The 18,285-nt window shown below is 34.5% G+C and overlaps 1 protein-coding gene across 3 annotated transcripts; it reads right to left on the minus strand.

Annotated features, from left to right (window-relative positions):
- Positions 1 to 292: 292 nt before the first annotated feature.
- Positions 293 to 15,302, minus strand: LOC140800983 (protein PAF1 homolog). Of its 3 annotated transcripts, XR_012111347.1 has the most exons (14): positions 14,145 to 15,302; positions 13,598 to 13,666; positions 11,575 to 11,682; positions 11,311 to 11,491; positions 11,146 to 11,225; positions 10,856 to 10,975; positions 10,208 to 10,313; positions 9,600 to 9,686; positions 9,339 to 9,407; positions 9,154 to 9,225; positions 8,917 to 9,078; positions 5,662 to 5,860; positions 2,912 to 3,039; positions 293 to 554 (listed from the first exon to the last, which is right to left on the minus strand). XR_012111347.1 is itself a non-coding variant. In XM_073155954.1 (12 exons), exons 1-12 carry the CDS (start codon positions 15,077 to 15,079, stop codon positions 5,732 to 5,734), a joined length of 2,118 nt encoding a protein of 705 aa, XP_073012055.1. In that variant the 5' UTR covers positions 15,080 to 15,302; the 3' UTR covers positions 5,400 to 5,731. The 3 variants fall into 3 exon arrangements, 1 of the variants encoding a protein (XP_073012055.1); XR_012111346.1 differs by lacking the exon at positions 2,912 to 3,039; XM_073155954.1 differs by lacking the exons at positions 293 to 554; positions 2,912 to 3,039 and having other exon boundaries at positions 5,400 to 5,860.
- Positions 15,303 to 18,285: the final 2,983 nt, after the last annotated feature.

Genomic DNA, 18,285 nt, shown 5'->3' on the forward strand with positions numbered 1-18,285 from the left:
GTCCCCAATAGTAGAATACCTGAAAACTTTTCCTGCAGCCTATGAACAGATCAAGAGATCATATATGTGAATTCCTAGCTTACCAACTTCTAGCAATTAGATGCAAAACAAGCATTTTCTCAACAAAAAAAAAAGAGATGAGGTAAAACAAGCTAAAATATCATGTTATGGAAACAATAGCAATGCAATGCGACAGTAACTTTTCAGCATCGCACTGATGCTCCAAATGCAACCATGACATTTGTAAATCCAAGATATAAAAACAATTTTAAGATCATGCAAGTCATATATCTTTATGGAACTCTTCCAAGCCAACAACAGTAATGGTAAATTGAAGTTGTCTAAGGAAACAACATTTTTAATCATTTGGAATCAACTTCAAGAAATGACTGGAGACAAATAGCTCCTTTTATACAATTTTATGAGATAGTTCCTAAGAACATAAGATGACCTTGCGCTAATACAACCAAAACATAGTTCCAGGTCAACATAATAAATACATAACAAGTTACAATAAATCTTTCTCAACAAAAAGATTCCTTGCATCCGTTATCCTGAAGAGTTGTTCAAAAGTTTGTATTACTATAAAAAATAATATTAAAGTGATGAGATCCCATCCAACAAAATATTGTACGACAACAAATCTCTGTAGAGGTAAATGTATGCTTTATTCAATATTTCAGTATAAATAATATATACAAAGGTAGCGCATCTAAGATATGTGCTGTTGCAAAATCAATCATTATGAAGTACAGATACAAGGTTATTTTGACCAAGGTATCGCTGTAAGCATCAAAATTGCTCGTGCCTATCAATAAGAAAAATCCATGCAAGAACTGCTTAGATACCTTTAAATTAGTTGCAGAAATAACCATGTTCAATATTATTAGACCATTTCTCTGCTAATTCCATTTCAAATGACTCCACATTATTTTATCAACCCATGTAAGAACATAATTTGTTCTTCACATACTTGACCAAAGAATCTTTCTAACAAGATTTCCTACAACAGGTATTCAAAGACTCTCCGAGGGATCACCAAGACAACCAGCAAATAATAAATTGTGCATACTGCAGAGATTCATTGTTTTTCCTTCCATGACACTATGCCAGTACAGAACTTTACAAAGTTACCTCACTCATTCCGGCATCTGCATTCTTGCAGGTAGTTCAAATACAGATATTGGACTAGCGCGTAGCAACCATTTATTTTGTCGTTGTTATATTAATCTTCAAATTAGAAAAGCTATCTGTGAGTGACATGTATTTCTCTGAAGCTCGTGTCTCACTACCAGGCTCACAATTGCATTCTCCAAAGTATAAATAAGTACCTAATAAATTCATAGGTCCTTTTTTTCCAATAGATTCAGAATATGAGGTTCACCCATCATATCCTACTCAAAGCTGCACTGCCAAAGAATAATTCAGCTGCATAAATATCACCAAATATTTCTTGAAAAGCTAACACTATAAAGCACCAAGAGTACACAAGAAGCCTCCATTGGCACCCCACATGGACACAAGAAAGCACTTGTTTGCATACTCATGTACCAGTTAGTCTAGTCTAACTCAAATATTTTCTGAGGCAAAAAAATAAAAGCATTCATCAGTATCTTTTTTTTTTTAAAGAAAGCCCCTAGGCATTCATCAGTAATCTATCAATTCACACATTAATATTTTGAAGAGTAGGAACTCCCTGCTATATTTTATTAAGGATTTAAAATCTTAAAACTCAATATATGTGGAAAAAATGACAAATGCAACAAATTCATTTTTCACATTAACTAGCTAAACACTAGAACAACAGTACAACTTTTCATATCATAGCAACCTTGAAAACCTAAAGCATGCTGGTGACAGATAAACATCGCTACTAGTTTCTCTATACCTTCTTCTACCATGCAAAATTGAGCTTAACACTTCAATCAATGACTAAAGCCATGTGCAAAATTTTGGCTTCCATCACACAATATAAATCATCTAATGGAGCAATTTAGGAAACAATGAGCATAACAATGTGATGCTTGCTCTATAAAGTTCAACTGCAGGAAGGTAATTTTTGAAGTCCATTCTCGCTATGCCAAAAAAGAAATAAAATGGCTCTGTAACATGGTTCAGATTTTGGTTTCAGTTTCAGATTTGGTTCTTCCAAAAAGCAGAAAGTTTCGATCTGTTTTGGCCATTCCGGTTCTAGTTCGTTTGTCAGTTTCAGACTTGAAAATAAATGATTTCTAAACAACAAAAAATTTAGAAAGCATTAGAAAATTAACAATGGGGGAAAAAATTAGAAACATGATGAAGCTAGTCAAAACATTGTTGGCCATAAGCACTGTGAAATGAAATGGATCAAATTCTTGTCAGATATAACCTGAAAACTGTGTAAATAAATAATAGTCTTCTTTATTATTTTTCAATGCATTACGCAAGATCCAATAGCATTTAAGAATGGGGTAGATATTTGGGTGCATATAAGTTGGATTCAAGCCAAATCCATCTCAAGCTTCTAAAATAATTTTTAGAAAAATATCACTAGGGTCATTTTGGTTGAATGTTGATTTCTGGGGCACTTTCAGATTGAATAGGACTAAATCCCAAAACTTTTCTGCAAAATGTTTTGATTTTGAATGAAACTTCAAAACATGTTTTGTACTAGAGAAAAATGGCCTTGTACAGGGGAAAAGAAGAAAATGATATTTATATATGACAATAACAGATCATTTTGTATAACTATAATCCACACTGCCAAGTATGATAACGGATGTGACAGCATATAGCTGCACAAAACATAAGATACTTCTGGAAGCTGACATAATAATGACTTATATAGCTATGTATCAAATCTCATGCAAAACAAATAAGTATAATGAATACTAACTGTGCATGTAAGTAGCTTAGTTGTATAATGTCTTACTTGTAGTAGTCCGCTTTGGTGCAACTTTCACACTTTATTTTAACTTCATGTTAAGCTCAAACAACACCACCAACAATCCAACTTCTCTCCAAGGGAGAAAAGCTCGAAGTCATCTGTCATAGAACTTACTAGACTCCAAGTATTGCAAAGAAACAAAGACATTAGAACTCTTACCAAATGACCAATAAAACATATGAGCCCTCTATGGAAGAAGAAAGAGCTGCAGAAAATAAAAATGGCACCCCTAATCTCCTAAATCAAAATATTAACATATGTAATCTTCCACCAACATGGACCTCTGCTGCATAAAGCAACTCGTAGAGGACTTAACATAAACTCTATCATCAATGGACTTTGCACGCTTTTACTTGATAATTATACCAAATGAAGCATGACCAGGAACAAAATGAATAAAATAAAGAAAAGAAGGAAATCAGTACAATTGAACAAATTGACTATATGAGGGTCCAGAGTTTCCATTTTGGTTCCCAAGAAATTGAAACTTTTTTCCCGTTTCAGTTGTCTGCTGTTGGTTTGAGGGTTACATTTTTCATACTTTTAATATCAAAATTAATAAACAAATAAAATCCTCAAACAAAAGCTCAAAATATTTGGGAAATATTTTGATAGAAAAAATGAGAAGTTACTAATAAGTTGGTTTCATCATGTCACATTATGGCATTATACCTGCAATGCTCGTATATGAACACATTTTACTCATTCTTAAGCAAGTCAGTTTGGAATGCTATATAATATATATAAAACCATGATATAGCATTATTAGATATATAAATCTGTATCTAACCCCATAAAAAGGGATGCATGGAACCCTCTCATGCCATGAGAGCCAAGTGATAGGTGGAGTGCCAAATCAATGGGGTTTTCAACCTAGTGAACTGAATGCTTAATGATCTAAATGATCATAAAGATGGTTGCATAAAAATGAACCAACCTAACAGAATAGAAGAGTTAATCAAACCATAAAGTAAATTGGCTAAATATGATAAAGAAAAAGAAACAAAGTTGTCATTATAGATATTGATATTGATTTATATTTTAAATGCTTGTCAGCATTCAATTTGAATAATCTTCAATTTGATTATCATTCGACCAGATATAGATTGTAATCAACAAATCTGATTTGAATAAAACGTCCAACAAAATTATTCCAGAACTCATTTCATGCTTTCAGCACATAACACACAAAAAAAAACCATTTCTAGACATGATAATCATTTCAAATTCACTGGGAAACCAACTCCATAAACTCTTAGTGTGGTTCATTCACTCACCAATTTTGCAAAAAAAGAAAAATAATTGCAAAAATGACTAGAAAGATGCTTAAGCGAAATGCCTCAAAAGTCGTCAATGTACCCTTCCCTTGTGGCACAAGTTGCATATATGCTAGGAAGGCTAGGACCTATAACTATTGGTTATTGATGTAGGCATGATTGCCCATCTTTTGAAAGGAGGGTAAGGCTACGTTCTTCCTTCCCAAACTCAGCCTGGGTGAGATGCTTGTGCATTTGGACACCCTTTCATTATTTGAGCTAATTTACAAAAATAAACTTACCCAGACATCCAAAGAATCCTTCTAATTAGATTCTGGTTGGCCCCCTAATGGAACTACTATTCACTTCCTAACAGGGCATAATGGTTTTCAATTGGGATTCCAAGTTGTTTTCAAATAGATCAAATTAAAATCCATCCCAATGGGAATGACATCCTTATTTGGAAGCTTTTCATGACAATGGGCACTAGTATTGAGTCCTAAGCTGACTAAAGTCTAGTCACAATTTACCATTACATTGTGAAATGATCTAGCTAATGAATGTCAATTAGCCTAGTCACAATGAATTATCACATTCAGAAGGGGATCGATGCACAGAAAAAATTAGTTATGCACGGTAAACAGCCGAAAATGCCAAAATCATTAGTTAGATGGGGTTGTGAATGGTAACTTCAACTACTTATCAATGATAAAACTAGAACTTGTTGAGAATCGTCAAAAAATCACAAGATTTAGATGGTCCTAGAAGTCTGCTATTTCTAATAAGATGAATACTTCTTGGCATAAGTTGCATTACATTGCACTCCTAAACTATCATGTTAACACCTTTTACAGTTTTATACTTTCATAACTTGATTAGACAGCTGTTGCCATTCACTATCTCAAGAAAGTGAACAGTATATATTTGCACTTGTTGGTTATGACAATACTCAAGTCATCATACTAAAGTTCTACAAGTTGAAATGTACACTTTGCATCTCTGCATGAGACTATATAGATATAATCCTAACTGAATATCCCTGTAAAATATATCGCTAAATCCTCGGATATGTACTCAAATAAAGCATATTTGGTGTTATATTCTTATATGATTAATCATAACATTTCTAAATGCTAAATTTATTAAATACAGGAACTTACAAGTAACAAAATTTGGAACACTCAAATTGAGACAAAGTGATTGTCTATAACTTTAGGTGCCAAAAATTTGTCACATTTACATGTATCAAATAAAATAAACAAAACTAAGGGTAATTATCATTAGGGAATAAACTAATATGTGAAATACAGCTTTATATTTTAGCAAGATTAGAAAGGCATTTCATTGATGCCAAGTCAACCATCACCAGTAAGCATAAGACTGGTTATTTGGACATACAGATGGAGAGATACCAACCACATGACATTATGTAAATTCCGCATTTCAACCACCACATTTGTTGGTAGTAATCCAGCATACCTTTGGGCATCCGAAACTTCCGAGGAAATCTGTGTAAATCACATAAATAGAGCCCATGCATTGCCGTTGACTAATCAGACATCTCTTCATCTTCACTGAACTGATCTATATCATCCCTCCGTGTAAGCTTATTCCGTCCTTCAAGTTCCTCGTCAGCAAAGGATCTTCCTCTCTTTGAATTCATAGTATCTATCCTCACCTGAAAGATATCATATATTATTGAAAGTTCATGGATAGAATAATAAAGCTGCATGAAAGAATTTAGCTTCCAAAAAAACACTCCTGATTTATTAGAATCAAAGTCAATTATAAAGAATGAAGCTGTCAATTCCATTAAATAAGCAAAATTAAAAAACACACACATACAAAGTAAAGGAGCTCATATTCTATCTTAAAGCTATTTATATCCATTTCCCTGCAAGCTAAAGCAGATAGATGAAGGAAATAGAGTACTACTCGAGAATGCATTTCATAGAAAGAATTATCACAATCAGCAGACAACAAGAAGAACAAGAATAAATCAATACAAGACAGAGCACTAGACTGAGTTCCGCAAATGTACTTTTTCAAGACCACAGCCACAACTTCAGCTTTCAGGAATAAGTCAACTAATAGAAGATGATTATACAGTAAAATAATACCACAATATATAAAAAGCTCAGAAATAGCTCCTATTAATAATTTCTATTAGTATAAAAGCATTAAAAAAAGAGTACAACTGCTATAACACATGTCACCAACATTATCATTAGGGAATAAATTCTGTATGCAATTGAAGAGTTCTTGAGGATTAGCTCTTATGGTAGGAAAATCTGTAAGAAGGCTATCATGCAGACAAGAAAGAAAACAGGGCAAGCAGAAAAGGACCAAAGTATACTAAAGAATGTCTCAAAAAGGCTTTGCGCTCATCATCAGCCTGAGAAAGGGGAAGGGTTCAGAAAAAATAGAAGAGTATTTTATGGTTGTGCAATAAATATTAACTACCTGCCAACTATCTTCAAAGACTTAATCAACATCCTCTACATTTTCCATTCAGACAAATCAGATGCAGAAAGAATTGAGGTAGTAAGTCAGAGTGACCTTAACGAGTAATAAAAAACTTGGCAGTAGGAGCAATAGAGCATAGATAAGAGGAAAATTACAAAATCACCAATATCAATTATCTAAGTCATGTCTTTCCATATTATATGGTCAAATATAGTCAATTCATAGATGGAACGAAAGCATTAGAAATGGTAAGAAAAGAAGTATCCTTGCTATAGGTACCATACTATCATTTACAACTGGAACAATGGTCACATTGAGATTCATAAGGGCTGTAACAAATCGCTCACAAGGAGGTATTCTAGCAATGGAATTTCTCACAGATCGATGCATTTTAATGCCGATGTCTGACAAATTGGACTCTGAAATACCAAAGAATACCCAAGGAAGACGAAGGCAGCACATTAGAAATGGTTAAAGACAAAGAAGTGATATTCTGAGCCTTTGTTTCAAACCTTTTGAGACCAAACAAAAGCATTTCTACTTCAATACAAACCAAACCAGACCCATGTCCATGTGAATGTTTCAGTCAAATGCGCACATTAGTCATTTGGCAGTTACTTATAGTAAACTGTAGAGATAATTTTGCCTTTTGAGATCAAGGGAAAAGAGATATAGGAGCTTCTCACAAAAAACGAAGTAGAATCCTGAACAATCAATCTTTGAGATTTCAAATTGGAGTTTAAAACTATATTGTCAAGATACTTTCTTTTTATCCCTAAATGATGAATGAAATCTAAAGTTGAACTAGCAAGGTCCATCTAGTCTCCAGGAATAGATGTTACTTTTCCGAACTTCTCTTTTTTAATCCATCACTTTCAAAGCCTGCAGTTCATTCATCGAATTTCAGTCCATAGTTTCTTCTCTCCTTCGAGATTTGTAGATAAGTTCAGGATCTACATCTTTGTAGCATTATATTTGGAAATTCTTATTTTAGTTGCACTACTTGTCATTGGCATTTGTATATGCCAAGACTCACATAATATGTAATGGTAGATATGCGAACCTAATAATGTTTTTTGTTTTATTAACATTATTAGTGAAAGTATCCACCACTCTATCATCAAAACTTCTTAAACTCTACAAGGTTCCAAAAGTCCTAAATCACTCCAAACAAGGATTTCTGTGCCACCCACTGTACATGTGAGGTGGCACATTCTCTGCTAGCAAGCTGCCAAAACAAGTCAGAAACTGCTCTATATGACAATAAAAGATGCGAGGAACATGCAGTTGCAAAAGTGGAGTGAGAGAGGAAAAGATGGAGAAAAGTTTGGTGTACTGGTAGCTAGCATTTGTTAACTTGTGATCAATGGAAATGGATGAAAATGGAAGCAGGCCAGGTCGATCTGATTCAACACAATCCATCCTAACCCAAACTGAGATCTGTTTAACTAAAATAAAATGTATAGCAATGTGGGTTGGCTGGGCACAAAACATGACCTAACCCACAATACGAAGCCATTCACTCAAGTTAAATGAGTTATGACCTGCTGTTCCCACCTTCTTCCTTCTTTCCCTGTCCCGACCTCATTGTCCAAAATATTTAGAACAATACAAGTTAACATATTTGAAAGTTAGAACAAATTCAATAGTTGAATAAACGTCCAAAATATTTAGAACAATACAAGTCAACATGATTTCTCCAATGAATTGGGCTCAAAGCAAAATTAGGAAAATGAGAACTACAAACATTGGGGATAAGTTAGAAAATGATATGCAACCCGTATGTACACCTTCATATGTCCACACAACATTAAATACAACATATATAGATTTATATGCACATGTATAATTTAATATAAATGTATATGTGCAGTGTGTTGGGTCATAATACTTAATAATAAACAATCGCAATCTAATACATGTGGACTTAGTATGAACAAGCAATGAATGTAAGTCATCATACTTACAGTACATAGCATTGCAAACCTAGAATCCCATCTATTAGATATATTCCCAACAAGGAAACGGAAGATGATATAGAGGCATTAGTATGATATGAAAAGTAAAAACTATTGCACGAAAGGAAAGAATGATAAAATGCAGTTCAAAACCAGCTAGATGATATTTTAGACATTAATACTTAATACTGTAACTTTTCAGTAAATAGTTAGTAAATAACAGTTCATCAACAATAAAAGTAGGATATCTTAATAAGTGCTTCCATGATGCCATGCATCTGAAATCCAAAAGGAGAAAACCAATTTATACATGTTTTGTAGAAGTTTCTCCATGCCCTTTTTGTTCTCCAGCAGCAGCAGCTGGTTTCCTCCTCACAGTAATTTTCGAAGGCACAGGAAAATGTTCTACATCATCTCCAGATCTGCCCTCTTTTGCCTTCTTCTTTTGCAACGCAAGCTTTGTGGGGAGAGGCTGCACAAAGAGAGGTCATTTGCATTGCAACCAACGGAGCACCTAAGCTTAGTATGAGAACATCCAGATTTTTACCAAATATTTTGCAGCTTTGTCCTCAAATGTGACAAGGTATGTTGTTGGGTCATCAGCATCATCACCCCTCACCTGCAACACAAGAAAAGGATTCTCCTTTATGTACGTAGCCTTTGATGTGAAGTGTGATACCACAAACACATAGATTAAAGGAGCAAAGCATCATGAAGTATTATGACACTTACATCCCAGTGATACTCTCTCAGCCAAGAGTATGATTTCTCCTCATTTTCATCATAGATGTCTTTGGTTAGCTGTCAGCATAAATAGAGTGAATGCTATCAGAAGGACTGTATAGTTCAACTTGATCATACAGTTAAAAAGATGATGGCAGCAATGCAAATTCTATCAATATTGAATCCACATTTGATAGACAAAGGGCAAGCATATTCCATCTCAATTATCCAGATTTGCATGCAAGTAATTGTAAAATTTAAATTTAATACCTCTTCAGGTTCTGGAACCATGTATGCCAGAAACTTCTCTGGTTTTGCAGGATCTGAACCATTTGCTACAAAACTCTTCATTACAGCCTGTCATAGAAATAAAAAAGAATATAAAAGAGTCTAAGCAAAAATGGGAAGCATAAATAATAACTAGACAAAGATGAAAAAACGCGAAGCTATGTGAGATAACCAATTGATCGCTAACATGTTAGGTAATGCACCAACAAAGCATATCATGCCTTAATACATTCCTCACATGTGATATACTGCACATGGACAAATGATAAATATGAGGATGTGCGGCTCTTCCCGCACCAAAATAAATAGTATAAAATAAGTATAAATGGGGCTAGACAAGGTATGAATTCAAAACCTTTAAAAAATTGACTATAATACCATATTAGATAACCATAAGACCCAAAAGCTTAAGTTGATCAGTACACAACTCTAAGCACAAAATATATCCCAATAAGCCAAACTAAACTACATTCTTGTGACAGAGTCCAGAATGCCTAAAGAATATCCGTTCAATTTAAATGTAAATGCATAAACAAAATGCTGCAGAGAAATGAATATACATCCATTTTCAAAAGAGGGATGTAGCCCACCTGTGATTCATGCTCATCACGAACAGATCTCTCAAGTTTGTTGTATTTCTCTGAATCAGCAGTAGGATCTCCATCAAAGTTTACCATAACAAACCGATCATCATACCTGGTACAGTGATTACAATTCAGCAAGCTGCAAAGGTGACACTACCAGTGGCCATCTCATGCTTGATTAAATTGTCTAATCAGCTTATTCTTCTAGCATGACATCTTTCAACAATTTTATCTTCATGAATTAGAAACGCATAAAAATTGGAAAATGAGAAGCATTTCTCAAGTTCTTTGCTGTTAAAAATTTCAACATGTCTGTGAAAAGCACAATAATATTGTTTCGCTGAAATATAGATTGCACCAACAATGTTAACTTGTTTACATCTTTATACATATAAACTGATCTGGTATCACCATGCTACTTGTGGAACCAGACCAGTTATATCCTCATTCAACTTAGATGTCGTACTCATTTCCATGTCACTGTTCAAGAAATCTAAACTTGTTATAGTAATTGCAAGAACAGCCAATGTTTCTTGTTGTGGTAAACACAAGTATTTTATCCTCAGATAATAATCTTGCTGCACATACAAGTGCACACTCATTAAATGAGTATTGGTAATCAATTACATGTTATATCTCTAGAGAGAGACATACCTTTCAAAGTCAGGTAGCAAAGGCAGAACCCATTCAGCCTCCATAGCAGGTTTCGTTTGATGCACGGGAGGCAATTTGGCCGCTTTAAAAGATTCCTCAATGGCCTGAATTTTCTTCTCCCTAAAATATGTATACAGTTGAGAAAAATAGAAAAACACGTGATAATTTTCTCTTGAAATGATGTGGCAAGAATATATTGTTCTATTAATGTTTATGGTTCTCCAAAATAAATAAAAGAAGGCAAACATTTTCTTGATTTGAAGAACTCATGGAATGTTGTATGGGCCTACCTATTGTTGAGATTCTCCAAGAAAGCATTACGCCCCTCCTTTGTTTCCCGCATTTCTTTTGCTTGTTTTTCAGTTATGGACTGTGACAGAATTCAACTTGGTTAGCTAAATAACTAATGTTTGTGCCATTAGAACCAAATGTGATGGTGAGTTACTTATGTGTACCAGTTTGGCTGCATCCATGCTAAGTGGAGATATGTATTGAGTCTTGACCAGCCATGAAACACCTTTATCAGTAGGTCGTTCCTTTCTTCTTATACCTTCCTGCTTTATAGGGGTTACTTCCTCGTCATCACGCAATAATTCTTCATCTTCTGGAGCAAGAGGAGGCAAGACGGCAGGAGGACTAGAGAAGTATACAGTATGAGTGTCAAAGGGACTAGAAACCTTGCAAAAGGAATAGAAGAAATCAATAACTACATATCTTACTTGTATACACTAATATCAAGAAGGTCAAGAGGTATCCCAAGATCTGGCTCTGGAATAAGTTTGGGCTTGTGCAATTTCTCCAATGACGTTATTGTATATTTTGTATATCTGCAAAGAAGCCAAGAAATTTCTTACCTATAAAATTGGTGCATAATTGACAAACAGTATATCAAACATGATCAATTGATTTAATATTGTATTTTGCAGAATACATAAACCACATTATCTACTTTAAAGATAACTTAATCATCTAGAACACAGACATCATCATCTGCTCTGCCAGAAACTAGTAATTTAGTTTTCCAAGTGAGAGGAAAAAAATGACAACAAGCATTATAGTTATTAGAAATAGATCAAGGAAAACACGCAGTCAAAAACTAACCTTGAAGAAACATTAAATAAGCCATCATTATTGTAAGAATATCACATATCTTTCTACATAAAAGCCCAAGCAAGCATCTTTTATGGAAAACAAGGGATCTTCTTAGTATTTGTGTCTACTGGAAGGTTTTGTTATTTTTTTCTACATAAAACCAACAGATGTACTACCAATGCCACAGGTGATGCCATTCACATTTCGGCAAGTCAAACAACCATTGCTGATGGAGTCCAATACTGATGACAATAGTCAACCCTACAAAACAAATCTAAGCTGACACACCTTATTAATCCAAAATGTCCCACCTAACCACTTGGGCTGTTTCTCAGGTGGTTAGAGCCCAGGCCATGAATGATGGACTAGACATTGCTGGGACAATAAGGATTAGATCAAGGTCAAAAGGCTGGTAATGTTTATTGAAAAAAGCAGCTCAGATCTTATCTAGCTAATTTTTAAGAATGACCCATTTAAATAATCCCCAAAGTGTAAAATGACCCATAAGATTTTACATAACAAAGTTGCTAATTGGTTGGGACAAGTTTGCATCATTTCTACAAGACTTAATATTGGAGGTTGACCTAATGTCAATAAAAAATAAAAAGTTTAAAAAAAACCAATCAAATTGAAAAAATACTAACAAAGAAAGCCATAACACAGATAAATGTAGCATGCTCTTATGACATTTGCCAAACCATGAAATTTCATATGCCATGTTAGTTCTGAGAGAAGCTCTAAGGAGTGTTCATCAAGAATGCTAACCTTTAAAGGAATATGAATCAAATAGAACATGCTAACAGCAGAACAGTGAGAAATTCTAATGATGTAATATTAACTATCACAATAAAATGTGATAAGACTGGCATAAAAACCTTGCATCATAAAACAGTGGTAGTTACTAGTTAATAACACCACCTTGAAAGTGATGTTTGCTAATGACACTATAATCTACTTTAGCCTGTGGAAAATAGCATATCCCACTGTATAATTCCTTGTTATTGAAGAATAAGGAGAGGTGAAGAAACAAAAAGCAGCTAAGTAGCTCACAAGAAGAAACAACAATCTACAACATCACTGGCTAATCAGACTGATCAAGAGAAATAGCTATAGTGGAAGGTAGACAGAATGAACTACAAAGTAGAGGAGACAACCATATGCTTTACTAAACCTACAAACATGAACAGGCGTGGGAACAGGATGCAAGCACATGTTCGTAGGCGAATAACAAAGGATGGTATGAAAAGAAAGGAATTCTCAAAGGTCAAGATGATAGAGATAGAATAGGAATTGAAAAGCTATTTGCTAGAAAAGAAAAAAGCCATCACTTCCAACAGTAGTTTAGCTTGCATAGAATCACTTCAATCTAATGATAAGTTAAGTGAAGGTAGACGTACCAATTAATCAGTCCACAGATAGTTTTATCAACTAATAAGAGGACTATATATTCCAGCATGAGTGCAACATATATCCAAATGCTCAATAGATAAAAATATGAAAAAATTACATTAGAAAAGAACTTAACTATTAAAAGAACATATGGTACATGTGGACTGGTGATGTGATACTAACTGGTACAATAAAACACAGAAGTATAATAGAAGCACAATAAAGACAATAAAGAGAAACAGAGCAAGTAGCCAAACATACCGGTCTTTATCAGTGTTAAGTGGAAGTAATTTTGGTTGTGCTGTTGGATCTGGTAATTCATTCCTAAACCTGAATCAAGGCAATTGGAAGTGAAGATTATAAGTATGTACTCTTCACACAACAAGGTACAGCGAAGGCATATTTGGCAACAAATGGTTTACCAAGATGTAGTAAGATTATATGGATACAAATTACTCTAAAGAAGCACGAACAACATTATTTCGAAATACAAAATCATCAGGGGTGATCTCACAAAGCATCAACTCTAAATAGCAATTCCTGCATTCTCTCATGATATCAAATGCATTCTCAAATAAAATAAATAAGTAAATAAAAAGGTGGCAACAGATTACTTACATTGTCAAACAAACTACCCAAGAAAAGGTTCCCAGTAAGCACTCACGCAAGCACAAAATCCCGTCAGAGGATTCAAACTTCACATGAAATGCATGATAAGTACTTCTAATAGTTTTCATACGCCTTAAAAGTTTATGGATTTAGAATTCTCCACTATGTGAAAATGACCTGAATTCATAATCAAACTCACTTCATTTTGCACAGGAATGTGGTTGGTTTCTTAAGCCGATTCTCGATCCTCTCCCCACCCAGGAACGGCCCCGTGCGACGTGCATGGAGTGAACCTGCCATTGACCCATAATGTGGCTTTGCGCCACCTCCGCTCGAAGAGGCCAGCATCTGCGTCTTATGCAGCACAGCACCCTGTGACTGCTTCAGCATGTGCTGTCTCCTCTCCTCCTGCTTCTGCTTCTCATATTCTCTTTTCTTCCTTATCCTCCTCTCCTCTTCTGTTTCTGCCCTCCTGGGTGGCCCATTCGGCCCCGCAGCTTTTCCCCCTTGCGGTGCAGGTGCGAAAGGTGGCCCCTTTAGCTGCTTGGGTGGGAGGACGGGCTTCTGATTGCGCCCAGGAGGAGCGGATTCCTTCAAATTGGTATGGGGCGGGGGGTGGGACTGGATCTGGTGGGCGGAGGGCACGGGAGGAGGGGGAGGAGGAGGGGAGGAAGGCGGAGGAGGGGGAGGAGGGGAAGAAGGCGGGGGCTGGACAGGAGGGTTATTATACTGAGAAGGGAATTGCGAAGAAGGAGGGTAGTACATCTGCGGCGGGGGAGGAGGAGGGTAGGAGGACGAAGGGGGCGGAATCGGAGGAGGCGGGGGAAGGGAAGAACCGCCATACCCGCCGTACTGCTGCTGCTGCGGCGGCGGCGGCGGCATCATCGGCGGCGGGATCCGACCGTAGTTAGCCGGTGGCGGCGGCGGGGGCGGCGCGCCGCCCCCGCCTCCCCGGTAAGGTAATGGATTCATCAGATGCTGCTGCTGCTGCTGCTGCAGCGGAGGCGGAGGCGGAGGCGGAGGCATCGAGGGGGGAGGAGGGAGAGGGTTCTGGGCTGGCGGAGGAGGAGGAGGGAAGGATGACTGCGGCGGCGGAGGAGGAGGAGGAGGAAATGGCCCCCGGAACGAGGCCATCGGCAAAACCCTAGATCGGAACCAACTTTAGGAAGACGAGAGTTCTAGGGTTTCGACCGGATGCCGAAGAACGGGGTTGGATTCTCGCTGTTGAGGTATCGAGATATATATAGAGAGGAGTCGCGCGGCGTGGACGAAGAATTAGAGAGAGAGAGAGAGTGAAACGGAAAGGAGTGAGGAAGAGCGCGAGGTGTTTGACAAGCGGAAAGACAAGGAACAGAGTAACGCTTCTTTCTTTCTCTCTATATATAATAGAGAAAGAATCTGGACATCGTAATTTCTTTGATTTCCTCTCTTACACTATTTTTGCCTTTATGAGGTGAGGAAATATTACATCATCTCCAATGTCCTAATGCCTATCCATTCCAATATTAGAAAGATTTTCCTCATATCATCATCACTAAATCCTTCATTGGAGATTATTTTTCAATTAATTATATGCTCATTTTATGTCCTAAAATTAAGCATTATGTTTTAATCCCCAAAAAAAAAAAATGGTTACTGTATTTCGTACAAGATTTACTAATATATACGCAATATCTCTTAAAGATATGTAAGATATCCCGGATATCTATATCTCAATAAAGTTACATAACCAATATCTATCATTTTATTTCTTGACATACATATTCAAAGACTCAAAAAATAGTGAATCCAAAGGTATTATATGTTAATTACTTTCTAAAACAATATTAATATATAGGGTTAAGTACATTTTACCACTTTTATACTTATGTTCAAAATTATTTTACCTCCCTATGTTTTAAAAAGTCTCAAATTAGTCTCTGTATCTACGACTGAAGTGAAACAGTTAATTTTTCTATCAAAACTAATATACCAAATAACCAAAATACCCCTGCAGTGTTTACTAGGTAAAATGTGATATAACTATTAAACTTTATAAAAATATAGGTTTAATAAAACATGTATGCATTTTTTTGAAGAGAAAGAAATGCTTATATAAGAGGAGAACGATAATTTTGTCTACAAAAAATTAAAAATAAGATAATTTAAATAAAACAACTAATCGTCATACTTTAGTTGTAAGTATAGGATTAATTTAAGTTTTTTAAAAGTAATGAGGTAAAATAATTTTTTAACTCTAATCTAATATTCTCATATGTAGATATGAGTTGAAGTGAAAAACAAATTATTAAAAAGAAAAATAAGTACAAAAATAAGAATAATTATACCTGCTTTAGACAAAGAAGCTTGGAATCTAATATGATAGTGTTGGTAAACTGGGGTTGTAGTATATTATAATGGTATAGCTCCAAAGAGAAGAAAATAAACAAATAACTTACTGCAAGCTCTAAAATGGATTAATCTAAAACTTAATTCAAGCAATAAAATGAACAAGGTACTTACTCTTCTATTCCATAATATATCTCTTATTCATATTTTATTATTTTCAATTGAAAGTTTATGCTCACACTTTCAATTAGCATTTTCTTCTTTCTAGTCTTTTCTCCCAAAGATCTATATTGAATTGTAATTGCCAAAATTTAATTAAAATATAATATGTTAATCCTATACTTATATTATGGAGGTAGTGGTTTAATTGTAATTGATAAGTATGTAATTTTCTTCAGTTAATAAGTTTTTAAAACAATATTAACATGAAATGGCCAACTAGGATAGAAGAACTTAATTTCACTCTAATATTGTCAAATAAAGATGTTCATGAAATATCATCAATCTTTATAAATAGACAGGTTTATTATCATTACTATGCCAGACTATTGGATCAAGAAATGATGAAAGAAAAAGAGAAGTATAAATAATTCTTAAAATAATCATTCAAAAATTAAAAAAAGATGAGATAAATAAAGGATCCTCTAAAACTAAATGATTAAAAATAAATCAAACTTCAAATTGAGTTGAAATGAGAAAGAGGAATAGTTAGAAAAACAAATACAAAAATCAAAATTGTAATCTCATCTGACATTGTTGGTAAACTGAAGTCCTAGTAAGTTATAATAGTATAGCAACAAAGGCGAAATATGATAGACATTGAGCGATTGTTGAAGTATAAAATTTTGCAAGGAAGAGAAAAATGAGAAGGAAAGAAATAGAGTGTTTGATTTTTACAAGACTATTATTTTGTGACGCAATAAAACAAAACGCGTGTTTCTTGCAAAATTTCGTAAATTATGCAAGATTTTTTAAGATGTACAATTTTTCCTAGGGCATTTATATCTTAATCAAGCAATACTTAACTCACTACAAGATCTAAAATCTTGGATAAGCTAAATATCACTTCAAGCTATAAAATGAACAAGATACCCTTCTATTACATAATCTCTCTCTTTCATATTTCATTATTTTTAATTCAAGTTACTCAACAACATCAATCATTTTCTTTCTTTCCAAATCTAACTGCATTTAAAGTGAAATAAGTAAACAAATAATACTTGACTTCAAGATCTGAAATGGATAAGCTAAAACTTATTTTAAGCTATAAGATAAATAGAGTACTCTTCTATTACATAAGCTATCTCCTTTTATTATTTTTAAATTCAAACAGTAGTTTGAGAATTAAATCCCTATTATTTGTAAATACAGCAAGCACCACTCTCTCTATCTAAAATAGTGCTTAAATATGGCCGACAAGCATAACTTTAAGTTATGCATATTTTTCTAGTTTATCTGAGTCGATACGATAAAGTTATCACACCCTCTTTTTTTTTGCCAAAAAAATATATAAACTATTTATTTGCTTTTAAGGCTTATACATGAATCAAAGGAGGCAAAAGTATTTTCTCTTCTTAAGATTTATATTTAATTATAACTAAGTAAAATATCACATATTTAACCTCTACATACTATGAAGTTAGTGATTTTTTGTTACCGATAGTATATAGATTCGTTGTGTCAATAGAAAACAATATTCATATGAAATGAACTCTTAGCATACAAAAACTTATCAACAATCTAATACTATCAAATAAAGTTTTCCACAACCTTCTAAACCTAAACATGTTTATTAGAAAATCAATTATTCGACTAAGAAATGACGAAGGAAAATGAAAGAAAGATAATAACCAAAAATTCATTGAAAAATTAAAGAGTGCTCAAGTAAAGCATCATCAATAGATAAAATGGCTGATGTCAAACTTTCAACTTGAGTTGATGTAAGAAAGAAGAATAATTAGAGAAAATAAGTACAAAATTCAGAATAGCTATACCTTTTCCTTCCAAACATG

The sequence above is a fragment of the Typha latifolia genome, chromosome 14 (assembly GCF_019914945.1).
Source record: "Typha latifolia isolate L0001 chromosome 14, TyphaL0001v2, whole genome shotgun sequence".
Lineage (NCBI taxonomy): Eukaryota > Viridiplantae > Streptophyta > Magnoliopsida > Poales > Typhaceae > Typha > Typha latifolia.

What these genes read in the sequence shown, in the direction of transcription:
- LOC140800983 (XM_073155954.1), bottom strand. Translation starts at nt 15,079, where the DNA reads ATGGCCTCGTTCCGGGGGCCATTTCCTCCTCCTCCTCCTCCGCCGCCG. An exon ending in TTGCTACCTGACTTTGAAAG is followed by an intron (nt 10,314 to 10,855) that starts GTATGTCTCTCT and finishes TCACTGTACCAG; the next exon opens with GTATGATGATCGGTTTGTTA. An exon ending in GTGATGAGCATGAATCACAG is followed by an intron (nt 9,687 to 10,207) that starts GTGGGCTACATC and finishes TTTCTATGACAG; the next exon opens with GCTGTAATGAAGAGTTTTGT.